The 25,897-nt window shown below is 35.1% G+C and overlaps 1 protein-coding gene across 1 annotated transcript; it reads left to right on the forward strand.

Annotated features, from left to right (window-relative positions):
* The first annotated feature begins 363 nt into the window (after positions 1-363).
* On the forward strand, positions 364-23,063 carry LOC120629369 (H(+)/Cl(-) exchange transporter 7). The gene is made up of 16 exons (XM_039898300.1): positions 364-481; positions 572-775; positions 1,481-1,585; positions 2,014-2,212; positions 2,659-2,768; positions 4,620-4,763; positions 6,176-6,353; positions 6,918-7,067; positions 13,680-13,821; positions 14,931-15,069; positions 16,227-16,490; positions 17,523-17,699; positions 19,459-19,668; positions 20,544-20,714; positions 21,297-21,458; positions 22,764-23,063. The coding sequence occupies exons 2-16, from the start codon at positions 641-643 to the stop codon at positions 22,863-22,865; spliced, it is 2,388 nt and encodes a 795-aa protein (XP_039754234.1). The 5' UTR covers positions 364-481; positions 572-640; the 3' UTR covers positions 22,866-23,063.
* Positions 23,064-25,897: the final 2,834 nt, after the last annotated feature.

Consider the following 25,897-nt stretch of genomic DNA (forward strand, 5'->3'; position numbering starts at 1 on the left):
AACAACATTTTCCGGTAATCAATATCAATTCATAGCATTAATTATTAAATTCTATATGGATGTTACTATAAAAAGCCATACATCACCAAAAAAAAATTAAATAATACTTTTACACGCTTTCTGGTATTGCAAATTTAATGATAAATAATGAAATTATAGTGATAAATAATGTGATAATAATGAGGTACATGAAGTTATCTTAATTGTTGTTATATCCATTAAACCGTTTATAAATCGATTTCGATATCAACATAGGTACGGAAACATCCCTAACTTTGACATAAATCTATTTTTGATTTTGTCTATGATTTTAATTTTGAACTTTGACAGTTTTGATTAGACTGATCTACTGATACAGTTTTGTCATCTTGTTATTTGTTTGTGTTTGACAAATTAATTCAAGTTTTTGAACGCTGACTACATTTTTAGACTTGTTTTTGACATTTGTGTAAACAATGAAAAAGTTTTATTTTGCTAAAGTGTAATTAAATCCGTTTAATATGTAGTTATCCCAGTTGAAACAGCTGTACAAGAATCTAAATGTTTTTCCTTCCTTTTGACTTTATTCCAGCATTTCATGTAATGCCCCTTTGTGAAATATAAAGCGTTTACCAATAAATTTGCATTGAGTGCGACAAATATGAGTAATAGTTCGGCTCAAGTTATGGAAGAGACTGTGAGTGAAACAGCGTCAGACACAGCTCAGTTACTGAGTAGTGAAGCCCATCCTAGTACGTCAAACTACTCACAGCTGAACCATGCAAGTGATATTCAGGTAAAAAATATACAGTTTCCTAGGCAAATGTATGAGGATTAGTTGTCTGGTTACTCCATCGCTGGAGAGGAAAATAAAAAGCTTAGTTCTGCATCGAAGAAAGATCACATTAAACTCTACAGTATTTAATTCTTCAGTCACCTTTTTTACCATCTAACTATGTGGCATCATATAGTTCTGTGCTATTATATGGTTGATATCCTAAGGAAACCCTTTAATTTCTTGTATGCCCAGCATGGACCTGAAATGCCTAACAGCTTTCGTTTACCCTAATCTCTTTATGACAAGCACCTTTTAGAGTGATTTTCTATGTGAGTGTACTGCACCTTAGGCTGCATCATTGTTTAATATCATCTCTAACAGGGGTCAGTTGTATCGCTAGCTCTCACAAATAAGTAGTGTAGACAATAACATAGCATCATCTGAGAACACTCCATAATAAAAAACAAATACTAAGATTTTTTACCATATTAACAAACATAACATAAAATATGTTATGTTTACCAAATATTAAACATTTATTATCTGTAGTAAGTAGGCAATAATAAGCCATGAGGACCTATAGCTTATAAGCATGAAATAAATATTATGGAAGAATAAGATTGGCTAGGAATTAACTTGCCAAGTGGCTGTCTTCTTTATGATGTATTTATGTTATTATAATGTCATACAAAATTAATGTGAGAGTGCCTTAATAAATTTTAGGAAACAGCTGAAGATGAATTACAAGGGAGTCATGGTGTTAGAAGAAGACAACCAGTACAGAAAATTGAACCTGGTTCAATGAACACCCTTTCAGCCAAATATGAGGTTAGAATATTATTATTACACCTTCATATAACATACCAGTAACCTTAAGAAAACCAACAGACTTATGAATTAAGACAAAGACATAAAAAATTTAAAGCTATAAAAAAAATGCTTTTAATTTTTTATGGATTTTTGCCAACTTTCTGAAAAATCTGTTAAGAGTGCTAGATAGCTAGCTATAGATATATATAGTATATTCTAGGAGAGCTTGAATAATAAATAATAATAATTTGAAATTTAAAGTATTATGATAAATTTCCATTTAAAAAAAAACTTAGAAAGTTACACATTACAGAAACATACAATTTGTTTTTTGTCAGTAATGGTGGTAATGGGTAAGTATACTCAATATGAATTAACAAATTTTCTTGTCTTTATAAAAGTTTTTTTCGCTTATAAGATATGTATGTAATCATAATTCTTTGCAGAGTTTAGATTATGATACGTGTGAAAACCATTTATTGTTGGACGAAGAGAGGAAAAGAGGTTATGCCTTCATTGTTTGGAAGGACATAGCACGATGGGTTATTGTTTTGCTGATAGGGGTCATAACAGCACTTATAGCTTTTATAATAGACATATGCATAGAAGAATTTTCAAAAATCAAATATAAACAGCTAAAGAAATGTATCCTTTTCAAAAATAATGTTTATTAAATGTACCATGAATATGAAATAAATTTGTTTTGTATAGATATGTCAAAGGGAAACTAAACTCAAAACCTTTTGCTTACTGAAGTTATAGAGATATAGGTTTTTTCTCTAAAATTATCAAATACTTTTACAAATTTAGACTTCATGACCGAGTAACCTTCGTACCACCCAGTCAAAGTGTTTTTTAATTATTCAAACTTCCCAATCCCAGTACCTTTCAGCCCAAAATTAATAAATACAAAATTGTCTGATGGCTGATTGAATTTAGTAATGCTATCCTTTTCCTACTCTTCGCTATTGATAAGGATAGCACTACTAAAATTAATTGGCATTAACCTTATGATATTTAATTCGATTTATTTTGAATCCAGAAATAATTCCAAAATGAATCTTAATAATTTTCTTGATATATTCATTCAGCTGTTGACACATACGTACTGCTCGACAAATTATACATACCATACCTATTGTGGGTGTTATCTAACATATGTATTGTGTTCTTTGGATCGATGCTAGTGGCATATGTTGAGGTACGTAATTAATCTATCACTAATCAGAATAGTATGCATTATGCCCTGTATGTTTTTGCTTCGAGAAAATAAGTATGAATGAATGAATGAATGAATGAATATACGAGGGGGCGTTTTTAAGTTCGTGGAATCGGGGGTAAGACGTGGAAATAAAAATACAAGTTTATTTTTCCTTTTCAATATATTCTCCTGCAACCCTAATACATTTTTCAGATCTTTCAATTAGCTTATGTATACCCTCGAAAAAAAATGTTTTTTCTTTGTCTGAAAAATAAGCTGAAACTGCTTCCTTCACTTCTTCATCGCTTGAGAACTTCTTCCCCCGAAGTTCTTTTTTCATTTTTGGAAAGAGATAATAATCACTGGGAGCCAGGTCAGGACTGTAGGGTGGATGAACCAAAATATCGAAGCCCATCTTATACAGGGAAGCCAACGCAACACGGCTCTTGTGCACAGGCGCGTTGTCGTGCAGAAGGAGGACACCTTTGGTTAATTTTCCCCTTCTTTTTGCCTTGATTGCTTCCTTTAATCGCTCTAAGATTGAAGTAGTATTCTCCGGTTATGGAGACACCTTTATCTTTATAATCTATCACCAAGATTCCTTCTGAGTCCCGAAAGATTGTCGCCATGATTTTTCCCGCCGACTGTGACACCTTAAATTTCTTTGGTGGTGGTGTACCTTTTTTGTGCCACTGCATAGAATCTTGTTTGGACTCAGGTTCATAATGATGAACCCAAGTTTCATCCCCAGTAACAATTCAAGTCAATACTCCATCCTGGTCTTCATTACAGAGGTCCAAAAACGCGCGAGAACACTACGCGCTGTTGTTTTTGAGGCGGCGTGAGCATTCTCGGCACCCACCTTGCACTGACTTTGGTCATGCCGAGATGATCGTGAAGAATTTTCAATATGGTTGTATCGGATACTCCAACCATTTCTGCGAGCTGTTTTTTCTTTAGTCTAGCATCTTCCAGTATTAATTTTTCCACTTTTTGAATTATTTCCGGAGTGGTCACCTCGATCGGCCGTCCTGGCCGAGGATCATCTTCAAGTGAGGCCCTGCCTTGCTTAAAAAGGGTATGCCACTTATAAACCATGGTTTTACCGGGGCAAGACTCCCCGTAGACGGATGACATCTCTTCTAGTATGGTTTGAACCGATTTACCTTGCTTGGTAAGGAACTTTATGACAGCGCGGTGCTCGATTTTCTCCATTTTTCCCAATGTTCTTCCCAACTGAGTTGTTTGATCGACGATAATTCAAATAGTAATAGCCCGATTAAAACAAAACGTTCTATTTATACTAATAATGAGCTACTTAACCAGTTACGACTAAGGAAAGTACCCTCATTTATTAATTACCTAACCATTCCGCGAATATAAAAATGCACCCTCGTACCTTTATTGCACCCCTCAAAAAGTACATAGAAAAAAAGAAAAGTATAACAAAACAATGTATACAATTCGGCGGCCTTATCGCTTCATAGCGATTTTTAAGTAATGTTTTTTTTTGACAAGTTAATCTTCGCATAATTTTCTACATGGCTAAGTGCGGATTGGTAGACTTCACACACCCTTGAGAACATTAAACAGAAATATCAGGTATCAGACATGCAGATTTCCTTGCAATGTTTTCCTTTCACTGTTCTATTTGCCTCTTTGCTTAAATTTCCCACTAGGTTATATTGCTCTACTAGAAATAACGTGCACTTATATATAACTGGTATAAGCGGAGGATATTTGTCGTTTTATGCAATTTTCTTGCTGGATGCATACCCTGGTAAGAAACCAATTATACACCACGGTCTACTAGGTATTGTGATTAGGCTAATATTCATATTACATTTTTAGCCAGTAGCAGCTGGTAGTGGTATTCCCCAAGTAAAATGTTATTTGAACGGAGTCAAAGTGCCGAGGGTTGTAAGGATCAAAACTCTATTTGTGAAAGCTGTTGGTGTGATCTCTGCTGTCGTTGGCGGATTAGCTGGTGGGAAGGTAAATTATTTTTTAACTATTTACTACCTTTATTATTACTAACTACCTTTCGACTATGAATTACAGAGGTAACACTGTAATTCATAGTCGAAAGGTGGACAGTCGCCAAACTCTAACATTCATCCAGAATAATCGTTGTCTGGATGAACATTTGTTGTCTTTCATAGTCACTAGCTGTAAAAACCTATAACTGAATGGAGTTTTAAACATTATGTTCCTATATGACAAAGTCAGTGAACAGTTACCCTAGCATCTGCCAAATTTGAGGTTAGTTGGGCGGCTGAATCGTGCCCGGTGCCCTAGATTAACTATAGTATTTGAGGTATTTTCAAACATAATGGCAAACTTTAAAAAATAGAATTTCTAACTCTCCAATGTGTTTAATTTTTTTTAAACTTCCTGAATGTTTTTCGAATGAGTCAAAAAATAAAAAAATTATCAGTTTAGTTGGATACAAACAAACGGTTTGATTGCATTGCGACAGTTCAAGAAAGTACTCTGGTGCCCCAAATTTTTTTGTTGATATATAAAATTTATTTATTGTCTTAAGTTGTTGTTACTATAAACCCTTCTCATGGTGGGAGGCGATCCGTGTTGGCCGGTAATGGGTTGATATGATGATGATGATTACAATAGATAAAATCCCAAGTTACTGCAGAATTCTGGAAGCGTGACGTACGATACCAAATACTAGAAGATCACACGCCAAGATGAAATAGGCATCCGCGCGCGATCCTGCTTTACCCCTCTTTCCTGGAATAATAAGCAAAACTGTTAAATGCATACAGATTATAAAGTTCTCGAAGACTACTCTAAAGACACTAGACTAACTGGGAAAAAGGGAAGGACAATCAATCCATCCTCACAATCTTTCGCATTTATAATGGTACGCATGCATTCGATCGCTGTCCCATACGCGTTGCGACTGACAGTTATTTGTGAAGAGTTATGTTCTTTACCTCCGACAATATTCATCAGATCCTTAATAAAATAAGACCATACATGCTTGATAGTATAAACTTTCAAATAAAAAAAGAATGATTAAAATCGGTGCAAATTTAACAGAGATATTTAGTAAAATTTATAAAAGGTTTCATCTCATTTCCCTGAGGAAACTTATTGTTTATCGGGATAAAAAGTAGCCTATATGTTGACCCGGAATATCAACTACCAATATACCAAGTTCAATCTGAATCCGTTCAGTAGTTTTCACGTGATGCCCGGACAAATAGACAGACAGACAGACAAAAATTAAATAAAAATCTGTTTTGGACTCAGTATCGATTATAAAGCATCCCCCGGTCAAAATTTTCAAAATATATTAAATGTACAGAAATCTATCAGTCACAGTTTTATTATAAGTATAGATATAGATGGTGCCAAAAGAGTTTAAACTTTAGATCACGTTATAGGAAGGTCCCATGATACATAGTGGCGCTGTAGTGGCGGCTGGTATATCGCAAGGCAAGAGCACAACTTTCAACAAGGACTTCAAGATATTCCAGTACTTTCGGGAAGATCACGAGAAACGTGATTTTGTTTCGGGAGGCGCGGCCGCTGGAGTTTCGGCGGCTTTTGGTGCACCAATAGGTGATTAATATTTAATTGTAGTCAAGCATTTTTGTACAGCTTTTCCGAGGAATTGCTTGCTATTTCTGCTGTCAAGCAGCATTGATATGTTCTGGTCTGGAGATCGAAGCATAGATTATTCTTCAGTGTGTTCTTGTTGTGATGGTTTAAAGGACAACGATGTATCTTTTGTTGCTTGAAGACCTCATAGCAATAACTTTAAATCGGAGACCAATGGATCATGAAAAAAAAATGGTATATCTCAGTATACATCTTTCATATTATGTCCCTATACATAACAAAAAGGGGTGATAGCCCAGTCGCGGCTTCACTTTTTGGGGGCTGAGTTCGAATTCCAGCACCCACGTCTAACTTTATAAGTTATGTTTTTCAAGCAATTAAAATATCACTTACTTCAACGCGAGGAAACCTGCATACCTGAGAGTTCTTCGTAATGTTCTCAATGGCGTGTGAAGTCCTAAACCTAAGCCTAAACCCTTCTTTTTGTGGGAGGAGACCCGTGCCCTGTAGTAGGCCGGTAAAGGGTCGATGGGATTTAGACGTAAAAAAAATTATTCTTCTTAGGTGGAGTACTATTTTCTCTGGAAGAAGGCACAAGTTTTTGGAACCAGGGCCTAACATGGCGGACATTTTTTGGAACTGTCGTCTCAACCTTCACGCTCAATATTGCACTTTCTGCGTATCACGGACATCCAGGAGAACTGAGTTATCCAGGTAAATGTTAAACGATGTGTTATTATCTTATACTAATATACAACGTGTAAATTAAAACCGATATAATAATTCAGAGAAACGCTAATAGATTTTGTGTATACCATTGTAAAATGCAAAAAAAAAATCAAGTGACTCTTGTCACTTATGCGTCGCATAGGTACTAAGCACGTATCGGTCTTGTCTTGTATCTTCAATAGGATTGTCATAAGTAATCATTTAGAATGTTTTGAATTAGTTTGCATGGAAAAATTAAAAAGCTTGTTTGGTTTAATATTTTTATAGAGGGCGTATACTTATACGCTCTTCAACAGTATGAATGTGCCAAAATATACAGAAATCGGTGCCGTATTCACGCCGAACATAGGTAATAAACAAGCAAATAAAATATGTGCTGAAAAAATTATAAAATAAAAAAATACAATGAAAAATAAGATAAAAGGTACCTACAATTTTTTAAGGTCTTCTACAAAGCTAGATAGCATACGATAATCCTTCTATATTATATGTGTTATATTATATTAATGTGGATGTTTGTTGCTCAATCACGCAAAAACGGCTGAACGGATTTGAATGAAATTTGTCAAAGTCAAAGTCAAAAATATCTTTATTCAAGTAGGCCCACAGGTGGCACTTTTGATGCGTACATAAGAATTACACGGTAGTGAGATGATGGCGATAACCACATTCGTAAACTTAAAACTAAAGCTACGAGGGTTCCAAACGCGTCCCGGTCTAAGAAGAAGCCCACAACAAACTTAGCCGGGTGTTTTTTTTTTTTTTTTTTGTTATCGCCATCTCACAATGTCATTTTAAATTATTAGAAGAGCAACCTGGTTAGAGCAATAATTTACACCCAAGCTTTTTTATCGTTGACGTAGTCCTTTATACTATAATAGGACTTTTCTATAAGCTTACGTTTAATACAAACTTTGAACTTTTTAAGAGACATCTCCAAGATGTCAATTGGTAGTTTATTGTAAAATTGTATGCAATTTCCTTTAAACGAATTATGAATTTTATGTAACCTAGTATATTGCACTGTAAGTTTATTCTTACTTCTAATGTTTAAATTATTGCAGTCACATTTTTTCTTAAATTTAGAAATGTTTTTATGGACGTACATTAAATTTTCAAATATGTACTGACTATACACTGTCATTATTTTAAAATCTTTAAATTTATCTCTCAATGACTCTCTCGGACCCATTTTGTAGATAGAACGAACAGCCCTCTTCTGCAGCACGAAAATAGTGCTAATATCAGCAGCATTACCCCAAAGTAAAATTCCATATGACATAATGCTGTGAAAGTAACTAAAATATACCAGTCTAGCAGTTTCTACGTCGGTCATATGGCGTATCTTCTTTACCGCATAGGCAGCAGAACTAAGCCTGTTCGATAAATTATTTACATGAGGGCCCCATTGAAGTTTAGAATCTAACGTTATTCCTAGAAAAACTGTCGTATCCTCCAGTTTCAGTTCCTCATTATTAAGTAGTACAGTGGTTTTCACGTGTTTAACATTAGGTAAAGTGAATTTTATACACTTGGTTTTATTTCCGTTAAGAACCAAATTATTAGCTTCAAACCACTGTACCACTTTAGCGAGAGAGTTGTTTACGTCGTCAAAAGCTAGTTCACGTCGATTTATTTTAAAAGTCAGTGATGTATCATCGGCAAACAGAACTATCCCGTGTTTATCCTTGGCAAGGTAAGGAAGGTCATTAATGTAAATAAGGAACAGAAATGGTCCTAATATAGACCCCTGTGGGACACCTATTTTCATAACTGATCCATTAGACCGTTTTCCATTCACGTCGACTTTCTGAATTCTATCGCGTAGATAGTTACTCATTAAGTCTAGAGCTACACCCTGAATTCCATAGTGGTGTAGTTTCCTAACTAACGTTTCGTGTTGAACACAATCAAACGCCTTAGATAAGTCACAGAACACACCAAGTGCATCACGTGACTCCTCCCAGGCTTCAAATATGTTTTGTATTAGCTCAACACCTGCGTCGATTGTTGAGCGACCCCGTGTGAAACCAAATTGCTTAATATGAAGTAAATTATACTTATGAAAATGGTAAAGTAATTGATTTAAAATGAGTTTTTCAAAGATTTTACTGAAAGTGGGTAGTACGGATACTGGTCTAAAGTTAGTGGGGTCAGAAGTACTACCCGATTTAAACAATGGAACTATTTTACTAAGTTTCATTAAGTCAGGAAACACACCACAATCTATACAATTATTAAATATTAAGGCTAAGTCGGGTGCAACAATATCAATTAATGATTTGACAACGTTTACGGAAATGCCCCACAGATCATTTGTTTTTTTATTAATTAATAATTTAAAGGCTTTAATAACGTCAGAGCCACTAACATGCGTGAATTTAAAAGAATGATTACACTCAGGCACATTTTCCTTTAATAGAGAGAGAGCCATATCTGGTGAAGAGTTTAATGATTCTGTTGTGGAGACGGGAATGTTGGTAAAGAAGGTTTCAAAAGCAGTAGCCACCTCGAAATCTGTTGTTAAGGCTTTATTATCTACATTAAGTTTAAAGTTAATATTTCGTGGTGTTACTCTTCCCGTCTCCTCATTAATTATGTTCCAAGTAGTTTTGATTGCATTGCTGCTATTTTTAATTTTATTTTTGATATTATTTTTGTATATTTTATTTTAATTTTATTTTTGATTTTATTTTTGTATCGCGTCTTTTCTAAGTGGCAAGCGCGTTTAAAATTCTTGGAAAACAATTTAACATAATCCCCAAACTTATCACCAGTGTTAAATTGACGTTCAGCATACAATTCGTACAGCTTTTGGCTATTTTTATGAAGTTCAACTGTCGCCCACTCACTAAAATTTAATGTATCAGTAATCACAACCGACTTACTAGTAAATATAGAATGAAATAGTCTATTAAAGGTATTGAAAAAGGAGCTGTACATTGCATTTGGAGTCGCCCCTGAGGGTAGGAATGGGAGGTCATTTACTAGGCTATATCTCATTTTCTCTATGCGGTTGGATGTTACAGGAACAAATGTTATTTTACGTTTAGAAACATTTTTCTTCACATTTTCAAATTGAATAATTTGACCACAATGATCAGAGTCTAATTTACTAATAATATTTTTGCTTATAGGAATTATATTTGTAAAGATGTTATCCAAACAGGTGGCGCTAGTAGCAGTTATTCTTGTGGGCTCCATGAACATATTTGATAGATTGTAAGTTTTAAATAAATTCAATAACTTTATACTTAAAGAGTTATTTTCTAAAATGTTTACATTAAAATCTCCGCATATTATTAACTTTTTATTACACTTTGATATTTTAAATAACACTTCATCCATTACCTTTTCAAAAAGTTCAAAGTTTGACAAGGGTGGCCTATAAACAGTAACAATTATAAATTGCTCTAGTTCAACCGAGGCTAGCTCTATTGTCCGTTCAACAGAAAGGCTAACAATATCGTTTCTGTTTTTAAATTTTAAATTTTTATTTAATAAAATTAAAGAGCCTCCATGAATCGCTGTAACCCTGGTGAACGAACTACCAACCTGGTGGTTACCAAAATTAAACAAATATTCATGGGTTTTCAACCAGTGCTCAGTTATACATAAAATGCTAATGTTAAAATCATTTAAAAATAATTCAATCTCTAAGTCTTTTCCTCTAATACATTGAATATTTTGGTGAACCAAGTTGATATAATTAGAATTAGATTTTTTATTATATTTTTGGTTTAATAGTACATTGTGCGACCCCTTACTATAATTTTTTTCATATATGCCTGAGGGAGACTCAGTTGTCTGCTTTTCTAAGCAAGAGAAAGCCTCTGTTGTCTCCTTAACTAGTTTAAACTAAAATGACTTGGAATAATTTCCAAGGTTTTCATGTCAAAACTATTACACTGCTCAATAAAAGCAGCTGGTTTAGCCAAGTTCTTGGCTGTTATGGTAAAAAAATACGATAGCGAAACAGCTATCTGTTGTTTAAAATAGTGTGATAGGTAATATCTATCTCGGTACAAATTATAAGTAGGATTAGCACATTTGCTAAAGTCTATAACATGAAATTTCTTATTATATGTACATAAATTGTACAAAGTCATATTTAAATTATACCTAATAGTATTTTCTTGGTGTGGCAAGTTATGAAAATAAGGAAATGTGTATAATACAATACTATTTACATTTAATGTATTTAAAGAATCAATAAGTTTAATCAGCTCAGGTTTGTTAACATTCCCTCTATTTCCCATTATGATAATTAAATTAGTTTTACAGTCAAACATATTCCTATTTCTACAAATTGCAGCTACAATAGCTTTTAAATTTGAGTTGGGTAAACAGTAGTTTAAAACTGTGTGTCCATTCAACTGAGAGTTAAGATATAAGCCCATGTTACATCCAATTTCATCGCTGTACATAATTGTTTTTATTGAACTGCTACTATGAGCATTTGCTTCAATAAAGGAATTATTATTAATATTTATGTTTTGTGATATTGAGTTACTTAACCTGACACACACCTTTCTCACATTAGAGGGTGATGACACTGATGACACAAACTGGGGATGACTGCCTATACTATCAAAACTATGGGTAGATAGTGAAGTTAATTTACCACTGGGTTGTTCTGTCTTATGCCATTCATCTGAAGTCTGTGTGTACTCAGATATCATTTGCCTTTGATACATATCAAACTTTACTGCCAGTGTACGTAAAGAAGTCTGTAATCTGGCTATTTGTGCTTCTAGGATTTGTGTGTCAGATTCATAACTTAATCTTTTACTTTCTAACTGTGAACTATACATTTTAATTTCATTCAATAATTCTAAACGTTCTTTCTTTGGTTTCAGAGATTTAACAGAATTTTTATGTACTTTTAACAGTTTCTGTGTTTTTTTAATATATCGGTTAACTTTGATATACTTTTTTAGTTTCCTACTGCTGCAGGGATTGACTACTGTATCTGATTTGACTTTCAATAAATTAGAGAAGTTGGTATTAGCAGTAGACATGTCAGCAGCAGCAGTAACCAACTGCGGGGCCCTATCAACTAATTCTTCATATAGGCTTTGAGTGTGTATTGCTGTTGTGTTATGGGCTGCATCTTCCAGTTCGGTGATCTGGTGGTGGGCATCACTTAGCTCCCGCTGCAGGGTAGTAATCTGGCTCAGAGCCTCCTCATACTCAGCACGGCACTCATCAAACCTATTAACTAATAACTGAAGTCTATCCTGCTCTTCTACAATGTCTACATACTTTATGTGCAAATCCAATAGTTCTAATTTTAGTCTATTATTATTCCCAAGGACTTCTAATAATTCCTTTTCGTTTTCGTCTCTTTCATTATTCAATTGGGTGCATAGCTCCTTGCTTGCCTTTAATTCTTTCAGGGCCAATTGTAATTTGGATTGCTCCTGGCGCGCTAAGGCTCTGCGGGTCATCATTTTGTAATTAATTAATTAATGAAACAAGGAGTAATCACCCAAAGAATGCGAAATGACAGGTAGGTTTCGGTATTGCAGTGTATTGTTATAACAATTGCAGCGTTACACTTGGATAACGGGCAATTGCATATACACGTATGTGTTTTTTATGCGCTAAATAGTTGTTTCAAAGCCAATACAGCTACTAGCACTCTTTAAAAACACCAAAACAGAAGTTTAAAATTCAAGTTTTACTAACCTAACTGTCACTTTGTTTACATCGACGAAAACTTTTCTTACGCACTTTTAACACTTAAACTATTAATATATACTAAATAGTTGTTTCAAAGCCAATACAGCTACTAGCACTCTTTAAAAACACCAAAACAGAAGTTTAAAATTCAAGTTTTACTAACCTAACTGTCACTTTGTTTACATCGACGAAAACTTTTCTTACGCACTTTTAACACTTAAACTATTAATATATACTACTATTTATTATATAAATTAGGCGATTAAATTGGATTTGGGCACTAAAAACACACAAAATAAATTAAAATAACAAAATAAAGTACAGAGATCTTTGAACAGCTGTTATAGGCGGTGTTGCCACACCAAGATCTGACAGATCTTGGTGTGGCACAAGATCACAAGATCTTTGACATGGAAAAAAACATAGTCTTTTTTCTCAATTCCTTAAGTACCTAGTTCCCTTTTCAAATTTGGTATACATGTCACCTATGCTATGGAAAAGGACATGGACTTTCTGTACCGGTTTGTTAACTAGCGAAGCTTTAGACCTACTTCTGAAATCCACGCAGACGAAGTCGCGGGCAGAAGCTACTACTACTACTACTACTTTTAATCCCGATCTCTCACATTTTTCCCATCGGAAATGCTTAAATAATTGCTGCACACAAATATACATTTTTCATTTCTTTTTGGACCCAATTCTGATGTCCAAGCAGACGAATCTCGGGCAGGAGCTATATAATATTATAAAGGCGAAAGTTTGTATGTTTGTTACTCTATCACGGCGCAACGATTGAACCATTGATTGAATAAAAAACCTTAATCCACACGAGCGGAGTCGCGGGTATCAGCTAGTATAAGCATAACTTTTAACGCTTTAATATATCTATTATAACTAATAGTCCATTTATAGGTTTATTGAATCTCGGCAAGATGGAGCCGTTTCCATTCCAGTTCTATGAGTTACCGGTGTTTATGTTCTTTGGAGCAGTTGGAGGTGTTTTGGGAGCTCTATGGAATTACATTAACTACAAACTGTCCGTATTCCGTATAAGGTTGGTATTGAATGTGCTATTTATCTGATGTTACTGTTTGTTGTCTGAATATGTACTGTGTGAATTTTAGTTAGGCCGTCGTAGCTAAGTAGTCAAGACGTCACAACCAAGCTAAGCTAGCTAAGCTAAAAATGAACTTAAACTTTTGATATAATCCAGATATTTATTGCTGTGGCTTTAACGCAATGTCACCAAACTAGATACTTAAAATATATTATTACTATGAAGACAAAATTTATTAAATTAAAAAATATATATATTCATGTAGGCCAATCACAGGCTTATTTATTAAAAAGTAATACATAAACGAGTATATTTAGAGTTTTTCAAAAAACTGTTATTTAAAATATTTTTTTTAAACTTGAATTTTTATTCACTTTTCAAAATATTGGAAATAAATAATCCTAATTGATTATTATATTTGCCACTAGCTGGCGTATAAATCAAGAAGCGTGGAGTATATGACATATGCTTACTACCAATCCAAATTATTATTACTTCCGAAAAAAATCTGAGTTAGGTTCTCTTAAGAAGTCTTAAGAAGTTTTACTTCAAAAGACATAGTAAACTCGGACAAAGAACTTTTTACAGCTAGTAAAAAGTTATTTTTAATGTGAATCATTTCTAAGTGAGGGTAAAATTGGTTTTTGTCGTGGCGATACAGGCCGTGCCGATGCATCGCCACATTGCGATATATGATGAAATATATTATGCACTACTATACGTAGTTTAGTTGTCGCGATTTTAATTTCTTTTAAATGCATATTTATGTAATAAATAGTCACGTTTTTATGGAACAAATTTGTAATGCTTTATCTTTTCATTATTCCATATCTGATTCCTGTCGTACTCTGTAATTTTATGCATATAAATTTTTAATAAGAATTTTTTTTATGGTTATTATTTTGGCGTCTTATGACGGCTCAAACATTTTTTTAATGCGTTTCAGTTAGATTTATTTATTTATTTAAACTCTTTATTTGTACACGACTAAAAAGTTACAAAAATGAAGGACGAGAGTTAGAGAGAAACACAAAGACTAGAGTAGAATACAAAAAGCGGCCTTATCGCTTAGGAGCAAAACTATTGGATAAATATTTAATTGACAGATACATAAGAGCACCGTGGCTTCGGGTGGTAGAAGCATGCCTTGTGGCTGCCGTCACTGCGACAAGCGGGTTCCTTATGATGTTTGTCTTGGACGACTGCCGCCCGTTAGGAGAAGACCCTACGAAAGTGCCTTTGCAGGTAAATTCTCGAAATGCTTCTTTTTTTTTTTTATTCCACTACAGGTTATCCCATGACTGCAATCTCAACTGGTGGTAAGTAATGATGCAGTGTAATATGGTAGCGGGCTAAACTGTTAGGGAGTATGGTAGACGTACTCCTATTAGTTTTGTTGGAAAATATTATTCAGTTATCTTAGTACCCATAACACAAGCTACGCTTACTTTGGGGCTAGATGGCGATGTTCGCACCGGAACACTAAATTACTTAGCGGCACATTTTTGTAGGTGGGAAGGTAGGAAATAGCCACGCACCAGACCAGACCAGAAAAAATTTACAAAATTATAAATTTCCAAAATGTCTCTGCAGGTAATCGAACCCGGAACCTCCTACTTAAATTCACAACGCTCACCGTTGCGCCAGGAAGGTCGCAAATGAGTGATATTTGGCGTCTGTTCAATTTTCCACTTTGGAGTATGGTAATATGGTCCTATTTTTAATGGGCATTAGTAAGTTTTTTACCGATACAGACTTTCTCCTTTATATTCACGTTTCAATAATATAAGATGGCTAGCAGAAGCTGGCACGTTCACAGTACTCACACAAAAGCGATTTTATTAGGTATAATAGGTACAGCATGGTTTAATAAATCGCATCACGCTTTAAAAATTCCTTTTCGGTTAATGTAATTTTAACCTGACGCTAAGCAATACCTCAGCAAGCCCAACATCTTGAAGCCATGCTTGAGCTGTATACAACGTGTAAATGAAAACCGAAATAATACTTTAGAGGCTATAGAGGTACATTATTTACTGTCTCTGAGACTTATCTGTGAAACCGAAACGCTAATAGTTTTTGAGTAAACCATTGCCATGGTTTTTACTGAAAGGAATACGATACATCCCTAACGGTACATGCAAAAGTAAAAACAAGTGACTCCTGTCGGTTTATTTCGTACGCGTCGCATAGCGAAGGTACTACGCGCGTATCGTTCTTTTATCTTCAATAGGGTTGTCACAATTAACATTGAGAATGTTTTGAATTATCATGGACAAATAAATATGCTTCTTTCGATTTAATATTTTTACAGGATGATTCCTTATGTTATATACCTATGAACTCTTCAACAGTATTTCGTAATTCCGTTACACGTTGTATATAGATGTATTTTTTTGCAGCTGTTCTGCGCGGACGGCGAATACAATACAATGGCAGCGATCTGGTTCCAAACCCCCGAGGCATCAGTACGCTCGTTCCTGCACGACCCAATGGGCTCCTACAAACCCTGGTCGTTACTGGTGTTTGTGATATGTTACTTCCTCTTATCTACTTGGACTTTCGGCCTTGCTGTGTCTAGCGGACTTTTCATACCGAACTTGCTCACGGGCGCTGCGTGGGGCAGATTGCTTGCCATATTCATACAATATGTACTGCCACATAACGTAAGTATTCAATTTAATCTTTTCGGGTCCAAAATCAAACCACACAAACTTGTTCGATTCTGTGGGAAAATGTTACTGTGATGAACATGAATGCTTTTCAGTGGGTGGGTGTTTATTTATATATTATAAGTAACACCCATAGTTACAAGTTACGCTTACTTTGGGGCTAGATTCTGATATTTATTATTTATTTATTTAAACACAGAAATCTTATAGAAACACATCACAATTCCTAACAACGATCCTCTGAGACGCTATGTTTATCACAACAGGACTAATCGAATCAAAAATAATATAATTATGTATTCAAACTAATTATTAATTAAATAACAATTATCACAACTTAATCTAATCAATTTTATAAAATATCTGGCATATAATCAAATTATAGTTATCTTAAGTTTAGTTATAGCCCAGCGGGTGAATTCGAACTTTTCTAAGTTATGTGCGTTTTTTAAGCAATTAAAATATCACTTGCTTCAACGGTGAAGGAAAACATCGTGAGGAAACCCCCATGGCTGAGAGTTCTACATAATGTTCTCAAAGATGTTTGGAATCCTCAAATCCGGCACTGGGCCAGCGTGGTGGACTACGGCCTTCTCATTGTGGGAGGAGACCCGTGCCCTTTAATGGGTTGAAATGATGATGATGTAACTAATTTTATAGTATTACGTTTCACAACGTTGATACCAATGTTTTAACCAAAGATACATTACACGTGTTTGGGTTCAGCTTAAAGTGTAATATAACCCATCATCATCATCAATTCAACCAATTGACGTCCACTGCTGGACATAGGTCTTTTGTAGGGAGTTCCACAATCCACGGTCCTGGGCCGCTGGCCTCCAGCGGCTCCCAGCGACTCGCCAGATGTCATCTGTCCACCACGTTGGTGACCGAACTACGCTGCGTTTGTCGGTGCGGGGTCGACATTCCAGGAACATAAGACCTCATCTGTTCTCCGGGATATGTGCTCTGTCCATTCCCACTTTAGATTCGTGTCTCGCTGAGCCATTTCAATATAACCCACAGAGTATAAATCCAGCGAAGTATGCGCTCGTCGGTGCAGCGGCGCAACTTGGGGGCGTTGTCCGGATGACCATATCCCTAACTGTCATCATAATTGAAACTACGGGGCAGATCTCGAATGCACTTCCCATCATCATTACCCTGGTTGTAGCCAAGTGGACTGGGGACTTCTTTAATGAGGTTTGTTGCTAAACTACAGCTTTTTTTAAATTTGATTTCGACACGTTGCTACCCAGTGGGTACCACCACTAGATTATTATGTGACGACCTATCGGGCGCTGGACGAACGTTTTTGCTAAACTATAGCATTTTTTGACGTGACAACGTCTTATAATTCGATGGAGCCGGCTGCACGCTCGAAAAAACATGACGTATGCGGCGTTACCTCGCTTTGAGGTGTTCCATTCAAGGCTTGAAGTGCAAGCGAGAGCGCGGAACGAGCGACAAAGAGGCACAGTCGGCCTCCGCGATCGACATCTGTCTCTCTCCTACTTGAGTGAGCGATGCGTCCGCGTGGACAGCTTCTATACAATAATACATTTAAATGTTTTCGGCCAGGAGGAAGTGCAGTGAAAATTGAATGTGGTGTCAATTGTTTATAGCAACGATAATATCTATCAAACAAATAAAATTAAAATTTTCTTTTCAAAAATGCAACCATTCCATCAGTATTTTCTTACGACGTTGTCACGTTCAACTATCGTCAGTAAGCCGACTTTACAGACAACCAATTTTTTTATACCTATTTAAATAGTATTAGGGTTTTTTGTGATACAGATCATCCGGGGAAGTACATGTACTGTTGCTTTGGAGTATTGTTGCAGTGCTGTATTCCGGTATGAAGGGTGGTTGCGGTAATTTGAGGTTCATATTTGATGCTCAGGTTGATGGACACAGGCCGGCACGTTGCAAACCCTGTGAAATGTTGCTCTGTTTACAGGCGTTGGTTGGAGTACCGTTAGGTGGACCATCTTCATGGTCCGTCAATTATAATTTAAAAAAAAAACGATATAAAAAAGCTATTGCTTAGCAACAACGTTAAATTACTTAGGCTGGCTTACTTGGCTGTGAACGTTAAGGAAGTTTTCCCATAGTTGCTAATAGATAGGGAAATTTTAAAGAATTTAGAATTGCCGCTTGCAATTATATGCTTTTTGTATGAAGATGATCAGTTAGCATTTTGAAAGGAAAGCTACTGACTTGGATAACTGTTACTGCAGTTGAATTCTGAAATGTACCTTTACAATCCCTTTTTCGCGTAAAATAGAAAAAATTTTACTCTGGCGGAAAAACGCAAGTACCGTGGCAAAATAAAATTCGTTAAATTTTTTTGGTTTATGACACATTTAATTACAAAAAGTAATCTTATTTGATGAATATTATTCAGTTATAAAACATTGCATTGTTTGAAGTAACCGAACAGCGCCATCTCTTTCCGATCGTGTTACAAGATCGTGTATAATAAGATAATTTGACTAAATCCTATAGATACTTTTGTATATCATTTTTAATTGTGTTAACTAGCCATCCTTTCAACTAACTCTATGCCAAAAAATAAAGTCTTATAATATTGCTTAGTTGCGGCGTTAATTAACGACAAAAAAATCGATCACTTTCAAATTTTTAATATAAGTAAGTATTGTTCACAGTCCATTGGTACAAGGTAGATTAGAAGCAGCCAGCTTCGCTCTTATCTCCCGCAAGATAGAAAAATGATTGTAAATGTTGATATTGGAAAAGAGCAACTACTGAGTTTTTTGCCGACTATTCTCGGTAGAATCCGCTTTCCAAACCGGTGGTAGAGTCACTACAAACAGACATACTTCACGTTTCAAAAGTACTTATAAAGAAGGCCTACTTGAAATAAATTAATTTTGGTTTTTTGGTTGGTTGATTGGTTTGGGAGGACGAAATCCTTTAACTGTATGTTTACCCTCAGGGTATCTACGACATTCACATTCAACTGGCCGGCGTCCCACTGCTTCCGTGGGAGCCCCCGCCACTTGCGCATAACATCTACGCATCGGAAGTTATGTCACACCCTGTGTTTACTCTGCGCACGGTCGAAAACGTTGGACACATCATCGAGATTCTGCGGGTAGTTTCGTATAACGGTTTTCCTGTCGTCGATCCACCTATGGCTGATGATGTAAGTAACCTTACAAAATCGTGTATAACTCCCGTCTGCTCAAAGCTTTGTTAGATAAAATTGCTATACAGTAGCGGATTTGCCAAAGGTAGACTCGGGCCTGAGCGGACAGATATTAGAGGCGGCCAATCGTGATAAAAAAATCACCGATGATACCAAGAAGTAACTCAAGGTGCCGAAATGTTCTAAAAGGGACAATATGCAGCATTTTCAACCCCTTGCCCACGCACGTTTTATATAAATAATTATATATTGCATATTAATATTTAATGTAAGTTTTTTTTTATTTAGTTTAGTTTTTAATTATCCTATTTATGTTATAGTGTAGTGCGTAGTGATGGGTCATATATACCAAATAAATAAATAATGAATAATAAAATATTTGAAAGTAATTATTTTGTACTATTTCGTGTTTATTTAGTAAAACCACACCCCGAGTAGATATCACAGTTGCCGAATTCGTCTTTAAAACAAGGGCTATAAAATAATTCAGCAAATCACAAATAATTATATGAATGATATAAAGAGATAGTTAATTTTGTCTTAGCTGGGTATCTAGTTTAGTCTAATATGATGGGTGCAAAGAAAGCTGCGGTCGTAACTTACTACAGCCTGGGGCCGGCCAAGACTGCAAACTTGTCTGTTAATTTTGATCTTAAATGTAAACGCAGCTGTGTTTACATTACATTAGATGTTATGGTTGTCACTGCGTACTTTTTAATGGCAACTTTGTACAGTTATTTCTCTTAGAGAATTTATCGCATCAGGTTTTGTTTTTGTGCATTTGAGTTTTATGAACACTGTAATGCCACATCGTACCCATAATATCAACACTAGTATACCTGTTTCTTTTTTAATTATTGTTATTGTTTCAGGCCGAAGTGACCACTTATAAGCGATTACGCGGAATGGTACTGCGATCTCAGTTGATAGTTCTCCTACAAAACAAAATATACAACGAAAACGCTAACACAACATGGTCGAACTTCAATGTTGACATGAACATGTTCAGGAAAGAATATCCCAGATATCCTTCTATTGGCAAGGTTCGATAATTATTAATTATCTTCAAGTTAATGCAGCTCATAAATACCGCAATAATTTTACTCTATGATAACCAGATTTTTTTCATTTTTTATTTTACGTTGTTTCGTTTCATTTATTTTTTTATTTATATACTTTTTCATATGGAGCACGGAAACCTTAGTGCACTAGTTTTTTTTTTTGCTGACTGAAGACTGCACCCAAACGCCTCGTGTTTAGGTCCCTAAGTCTGCTATGACGATTATTATTGTCTCTCAATGGTCGATCAATGACAATAAGTACTGATGAAATAAATTATTACCATTTAAAATTTGACTATAAATAAAACTTCCGTTGTTACGTACACCGGGCAAGCCTGTTTCGTGGGTTTTTCACAGTTAATTATTTATGTGAAAAGCGTTACACAAAAAAGTTATAATAATATGAAACGTTTTTATAATTTTATAATAAGTTTTTTTTATTACGTTTTGTAATTGGTCGGCCTCTGAGACACAATTGCGAAGGCAGACTTGGGCCTCACATTGCACTACTTATTTGGTATTTTATTTTATTTTATTTGGGTAATGTTTCAACTACATTTGCAGCTGGAAATATCAGACTGGGAGAAAACATGCACCATAGATCTTCGTCCCTTCATGAATCCGTCGCCGTACACTTTGCCACACCGTGCATCACTGCCGAGGCTATTCCGTTTGTTCCGAGCCCTCGGATTGCGCCACCTGCCTATAGTCAACGACCTTAATGAGGTATATAACTTATCCATTAATTTTTTATCTGAAAACTTAAGCCCAGTGAAACCAAAACTAGCTCAGTTTTGGTAGGAAAACGTCACCATTGTCCTTGACATGCTCGTTTTGAACTCAAGGTCGACCTTAACTATGCAATAGTACAGGTTGGTAAGTGATGATGCAGTCTAAGATGGCAATGGGCTCACCTGTTAGGGGTATGGCAGTTATTAGACCTATACCCCTAATCGATTAATACGCACTTTCGTACTGGAACGCTTAATCGCTTTGCGGCACGTCTTTGTCGGTAGGATCAGAACAGACCAGGCGTGGCGTATTGCGCCAGACTAGCGATGTGTGGGGGGACATCTTTACGCATTTATACAGTAATGCATTGTACGAGTATATAATCGGCTGTATCAAATGCATGTTTGACTTTTAGGTTGTGTATAATCTTGTGTTTTCTCGTAACCGAAATTCTTTTATAGCAATAACTGAAGTTTATTTTGTATACTTATACTGTGAATTGTTTTAATTGCGTTTACGATAATTATTATCTGAATTGTTTAATTTCTAAAATCAATTTCCAGTACAATAGTGAGTTTTTCACATACTAGTATGTTAATGTAGAAAAATAAATGACAAAAACAAAGTATTAATTGTTGAAACACAGGTATTCCATCGTTTCGAGATTTCACTTCTGTCGACTGTCCTTAACTTGGCTTGTTTTTTTTTCGTATAGCGGAATCTCAATCGAATTATTTTTTGAAAACTGTATGGCATTTTGTTAGTTATTTATATCATCATCATCATCATCATCACATCAACCGATAGACGTCCACTGCTGGACATAGGGCTTTTGTAGGGAGTTCCAAATTCCACGGTTCTGTGCCGCTTGGATCTAGCGGCTACCTGCGACGCGCTTAATGTCGTCTGTCCAACTCGTTGGGGGTCGACCTACGCTGCGCTTACCAGTTCGGGGCTGCCATTCCAGCACCTTGGGATCCCAACGTCCATCCTTTCTCCGAACTATGTGCCCGGCCCATTGCCACTTCAGCTTCGCGACACGTTGAGATTTGTCGGTAAATCTGTCTCTTCTACGAATCTCCACATTACTGATTCGATCGCGTAGAGATACTCCAAGCACAGCTCTCTCCATCGCCCGCTGAGTGACTCTGAGCCTTTTTATGAGGCCCATACCTTCCTATATAGTTATTTATATAGTAAGTTGTTTTTAAATAAAATGGCTCTTATTTAACTGTCTTCAAAACTAAGTATTGCGTATTTTTCTACATTAACTAAAAAAACATGTTATCTTTTGTACAGGTTGTTGGAATGGTAACTCGCAAAGACATTGCCAGGTATCGTGTGTGGAGACATAGAGGCCATATGGGTATGGAGGAGCTACTCCTTTCTAGTGAAATTTAGTATAAATTATTACCACGACTCTGGCAAAACCGCCATGAAAGGTTTCATGTATATATCGTTAAAATGCAACTTCAACTGATGGTCAGTAAAAAAGTATGCATTATAACAACATTTGGATTCTTGTCGTGGTCATGCCAGGCCTTCTGATATTATAAAAAGTGATATTGTATGTAAAATCAATGTATTTATTAATTCAAAGATGTTCCTTCGTTTTTAAAATGTACAATATTTGTTATTTTGTTTTTAATCATCATTATCTGAAAGTAAAATAACAACTTTTTTGCACATTTTAAATCTTACTTTAGATCTTATTTTCAATTTATGTTTGTTATTATAAGAACTTAGTTGTTTCTTCTTGATATTATATAGTATAATTAATATTTATTAACATTTGATATAGTAAATATAAAACAACTTATGGTTTGGCCATTGAAAGAAATTGATTCTTACAGATGTAGATTGATAAATAGATACTCTATTGCACGCAAATACTTTAAAAACAACAATAATAAAGCAAATGGTATTTCCACAAACATTGTTAGCAAAGGCGATCTTATTGCTAAGGCAATCTCTTCCAGGCGACTCTTGAAGAAAGTAATTTAACTATTAAGGGGTAGCAGCTCAACTACAAAATTGTAATAGAATAGACATATTTTATTGGTTTGTTGGTTTTCATTTGGGTTTTCCTTTAAAATGCTTTGGCTTTCCTAATGTACTTCAGGCAATAAAATCAATTTTATTGCTCACTTAGTTAGCTGTTGCTCGCGAGCTTCGTTTATTTTAGGTTTCGTAAACTCCCCCAGAACTATTTTCTTTAACCCTGCGATGTATTTATTCTATGGCCATCTACAGAATGCATAAGATAAATTAAGCAGCCATGCAAGGTAAAAAAAAATTTTTTTAATATTTATCCTGCAGGTAAATATTACCAGCATAGTTTCTGGGATAGATACTATGTCCATCTCTGGGATGCAACATGTATGTTGGTGTAATGTACGAATATGCATAGGCATAAGACAATTATCTGAAAAATATATAAAAACAACTTCTCCTATTCCATATTCCCATGCAAGTGGACATGTTAATGACATTTTTTTTTAATTTGCAGGTTGTCACAATTTTTTTGTCAACTGTTTAAATTGCTATAAAAGAACAACTGAATGTCAGAAACACATTTTTTCAATGGCCTGATTATAATAATGATCTTATTACGCGATCTTATACACATATTTCTTGATATCAATTACAAAATAGTAGCTCCCACTAACATGTTAATCCATTTTTACAAGGATAAAAGTATCTTAAATAACATGAATGTCTAGTTCAACCATATAATAAAATGATTGCATGATTAAGTTACAAAAATTTACACATCTATATAGTCTTAAAGTATTTCCATTACCATAAATATCATATTTAATATTATCTCTAATTATTATATATTTTGAATTAGGGAGGGCAAAACCAAAGTTATTTTCTGTTTGAACATATTTTATTAGTGTTAAAAATATATTTACAAAGATTAATGAAATGTTTTATAAAAATAAAGATATTAATTCATTGTTAGCTTTTATTATGATAAATTAGTTTAAGTAACTACACAAACAGCTATAACCTAACCAAATTTATAGATTCCACAATCTTACTTGGCTAGCAATAAATTGGTTCTTGGTTTATGCATGTACTTTACACATACTCTATGGTTGTCCGAGAATTGAGCTATCCTCTTCTATGAAAAACATTGTGCATTTGAATAGATTGGAAACATCAAATCGGTATGCACATTGCACTGTATGGAATGGCCTTGCACCTGCTGGACTTATGACATTAAGAATGTGGCTCTACGTGACTGAATCAGTAAGGCAAGAAATTTTGTGTGGTGCAACATTATTAGAAAGGCTTACGATCAGCGGTAGACACCTGTGTACTTCTGATGATATATGTGGCCACTCATGACTTGTCTAGCAAAGGTAGAATATCATATTCTCTATAATATCCATCCATCAATAGTGCTTCATATTATGGCTCTTTTTCTGCACTTTGCTATGGTCATCTTTAGTTGTTTACAAATAGTTCCCAACCTATACCTGCCCATAAGTTAATGAACAGAATAACTGGCAGAATCACCAAGATGAGCAGAATATAATTTACAAATTCATCCATGGGAATATTGCGGTCTTCGTTGAATTTTCTTCGTAATTGTTTTTTTTTTTTTTAATTCTATATGAACCTGGTATTTAACAGACCGCCTTTAATATCTAGAGTTTCAAGAGTATACTGAAGATAAAAACAATTTAAAATTCCATCTGCCTTCAAACTTCAACAAACGTTAGCAAATTTTTGACAATTCGTTAAGTACCTATTCGAGTCACATTCGATGATTCAAGTGACATGAGTACTAAGTACTATATAATAAATTTTGTCAAATGTCAACTGACAAGTTGACAACAGGCCAGTGGGTAGCTCCCTTGGCCTGAATCACGAACTTCAGAAGACAGAACCATTTCTAGTATTTGGACAGAACTATGGAGGGTAGAGGTAAGGAGAGTAATCTGTGTATTTGAAAAAGTGTCGTCAAAATGTATTAAATTAGGATGGCGCCACATTTGCATCAGGGTAACTCTTAAAAGAAGCGCCAAATATAAATATTGTTAGAGTAGGCTTGAAAAATAAGCAAGGAAGTATGGAGATACAAGGAAGTAAGGTTATATTTACCACAATATTTTGTACAACGTAAGTTGTTGAAATTCTCAATAATTAACTACTTTAGTCGATAATGACATTAAATTTTTTAACTCGGCATACTTCAATTCATCTACGATTGCTACCTTCATACCATACCCTGTGCATCCACCAGCGCCATTGTGGAGGATTTTTGAACTGTTATTTAGCGCATACACTGGACACTTTTTCAACTTTTCTCCCATATAAGATGACTCTCCTTACCTCTACCCTCCATAGACAGAACTACACTAAAAGGTCTGTGTGCCATTGTGCTACACACATAATAATCTGGTAATTGCATAGAAGCA

The sequence above is a fragment of the Pararge aegeria genome, chromosome 14 (genome assembly GCF_905163445.1).
Source record: "Pararge aegeria chromosome 14, ilParAegt1.1, whole genome shotgun sequence".
Taxonomy (NCBI): domain Eukaryota; kingdom Metazoa; phylum Arthropoda; class Insecta; order Lepidoptera; family Nymphalidae; genus Pararge; species Pararge aegeria.

Excerpts from the sequence above, each read along its gene's own strand:
- LOC120629369 (XM_039898300.1), top strand. The coding sequence starts at position 641 with ATGAGTAATAGTTCGGCTCAAGTTATGGAAGAGACTGTGAGTGAAACA. Across the intron at positions 7,068-13,679 it reads AGGAGAACTGAGTTATCCAG|GTTTATTGAATCTCGGCAAG; the intron begins GTAAATGTTAAA and ends GTCCATTTATAG. Across the intron at positions 15,070-16,226 it reads CTACGAAAGTGCCTTTGCAG|CTGTTCTGCGCGGACGGCGA; the intron begins GTAAATTCTCGA and ends ATTTTTTTGCAG.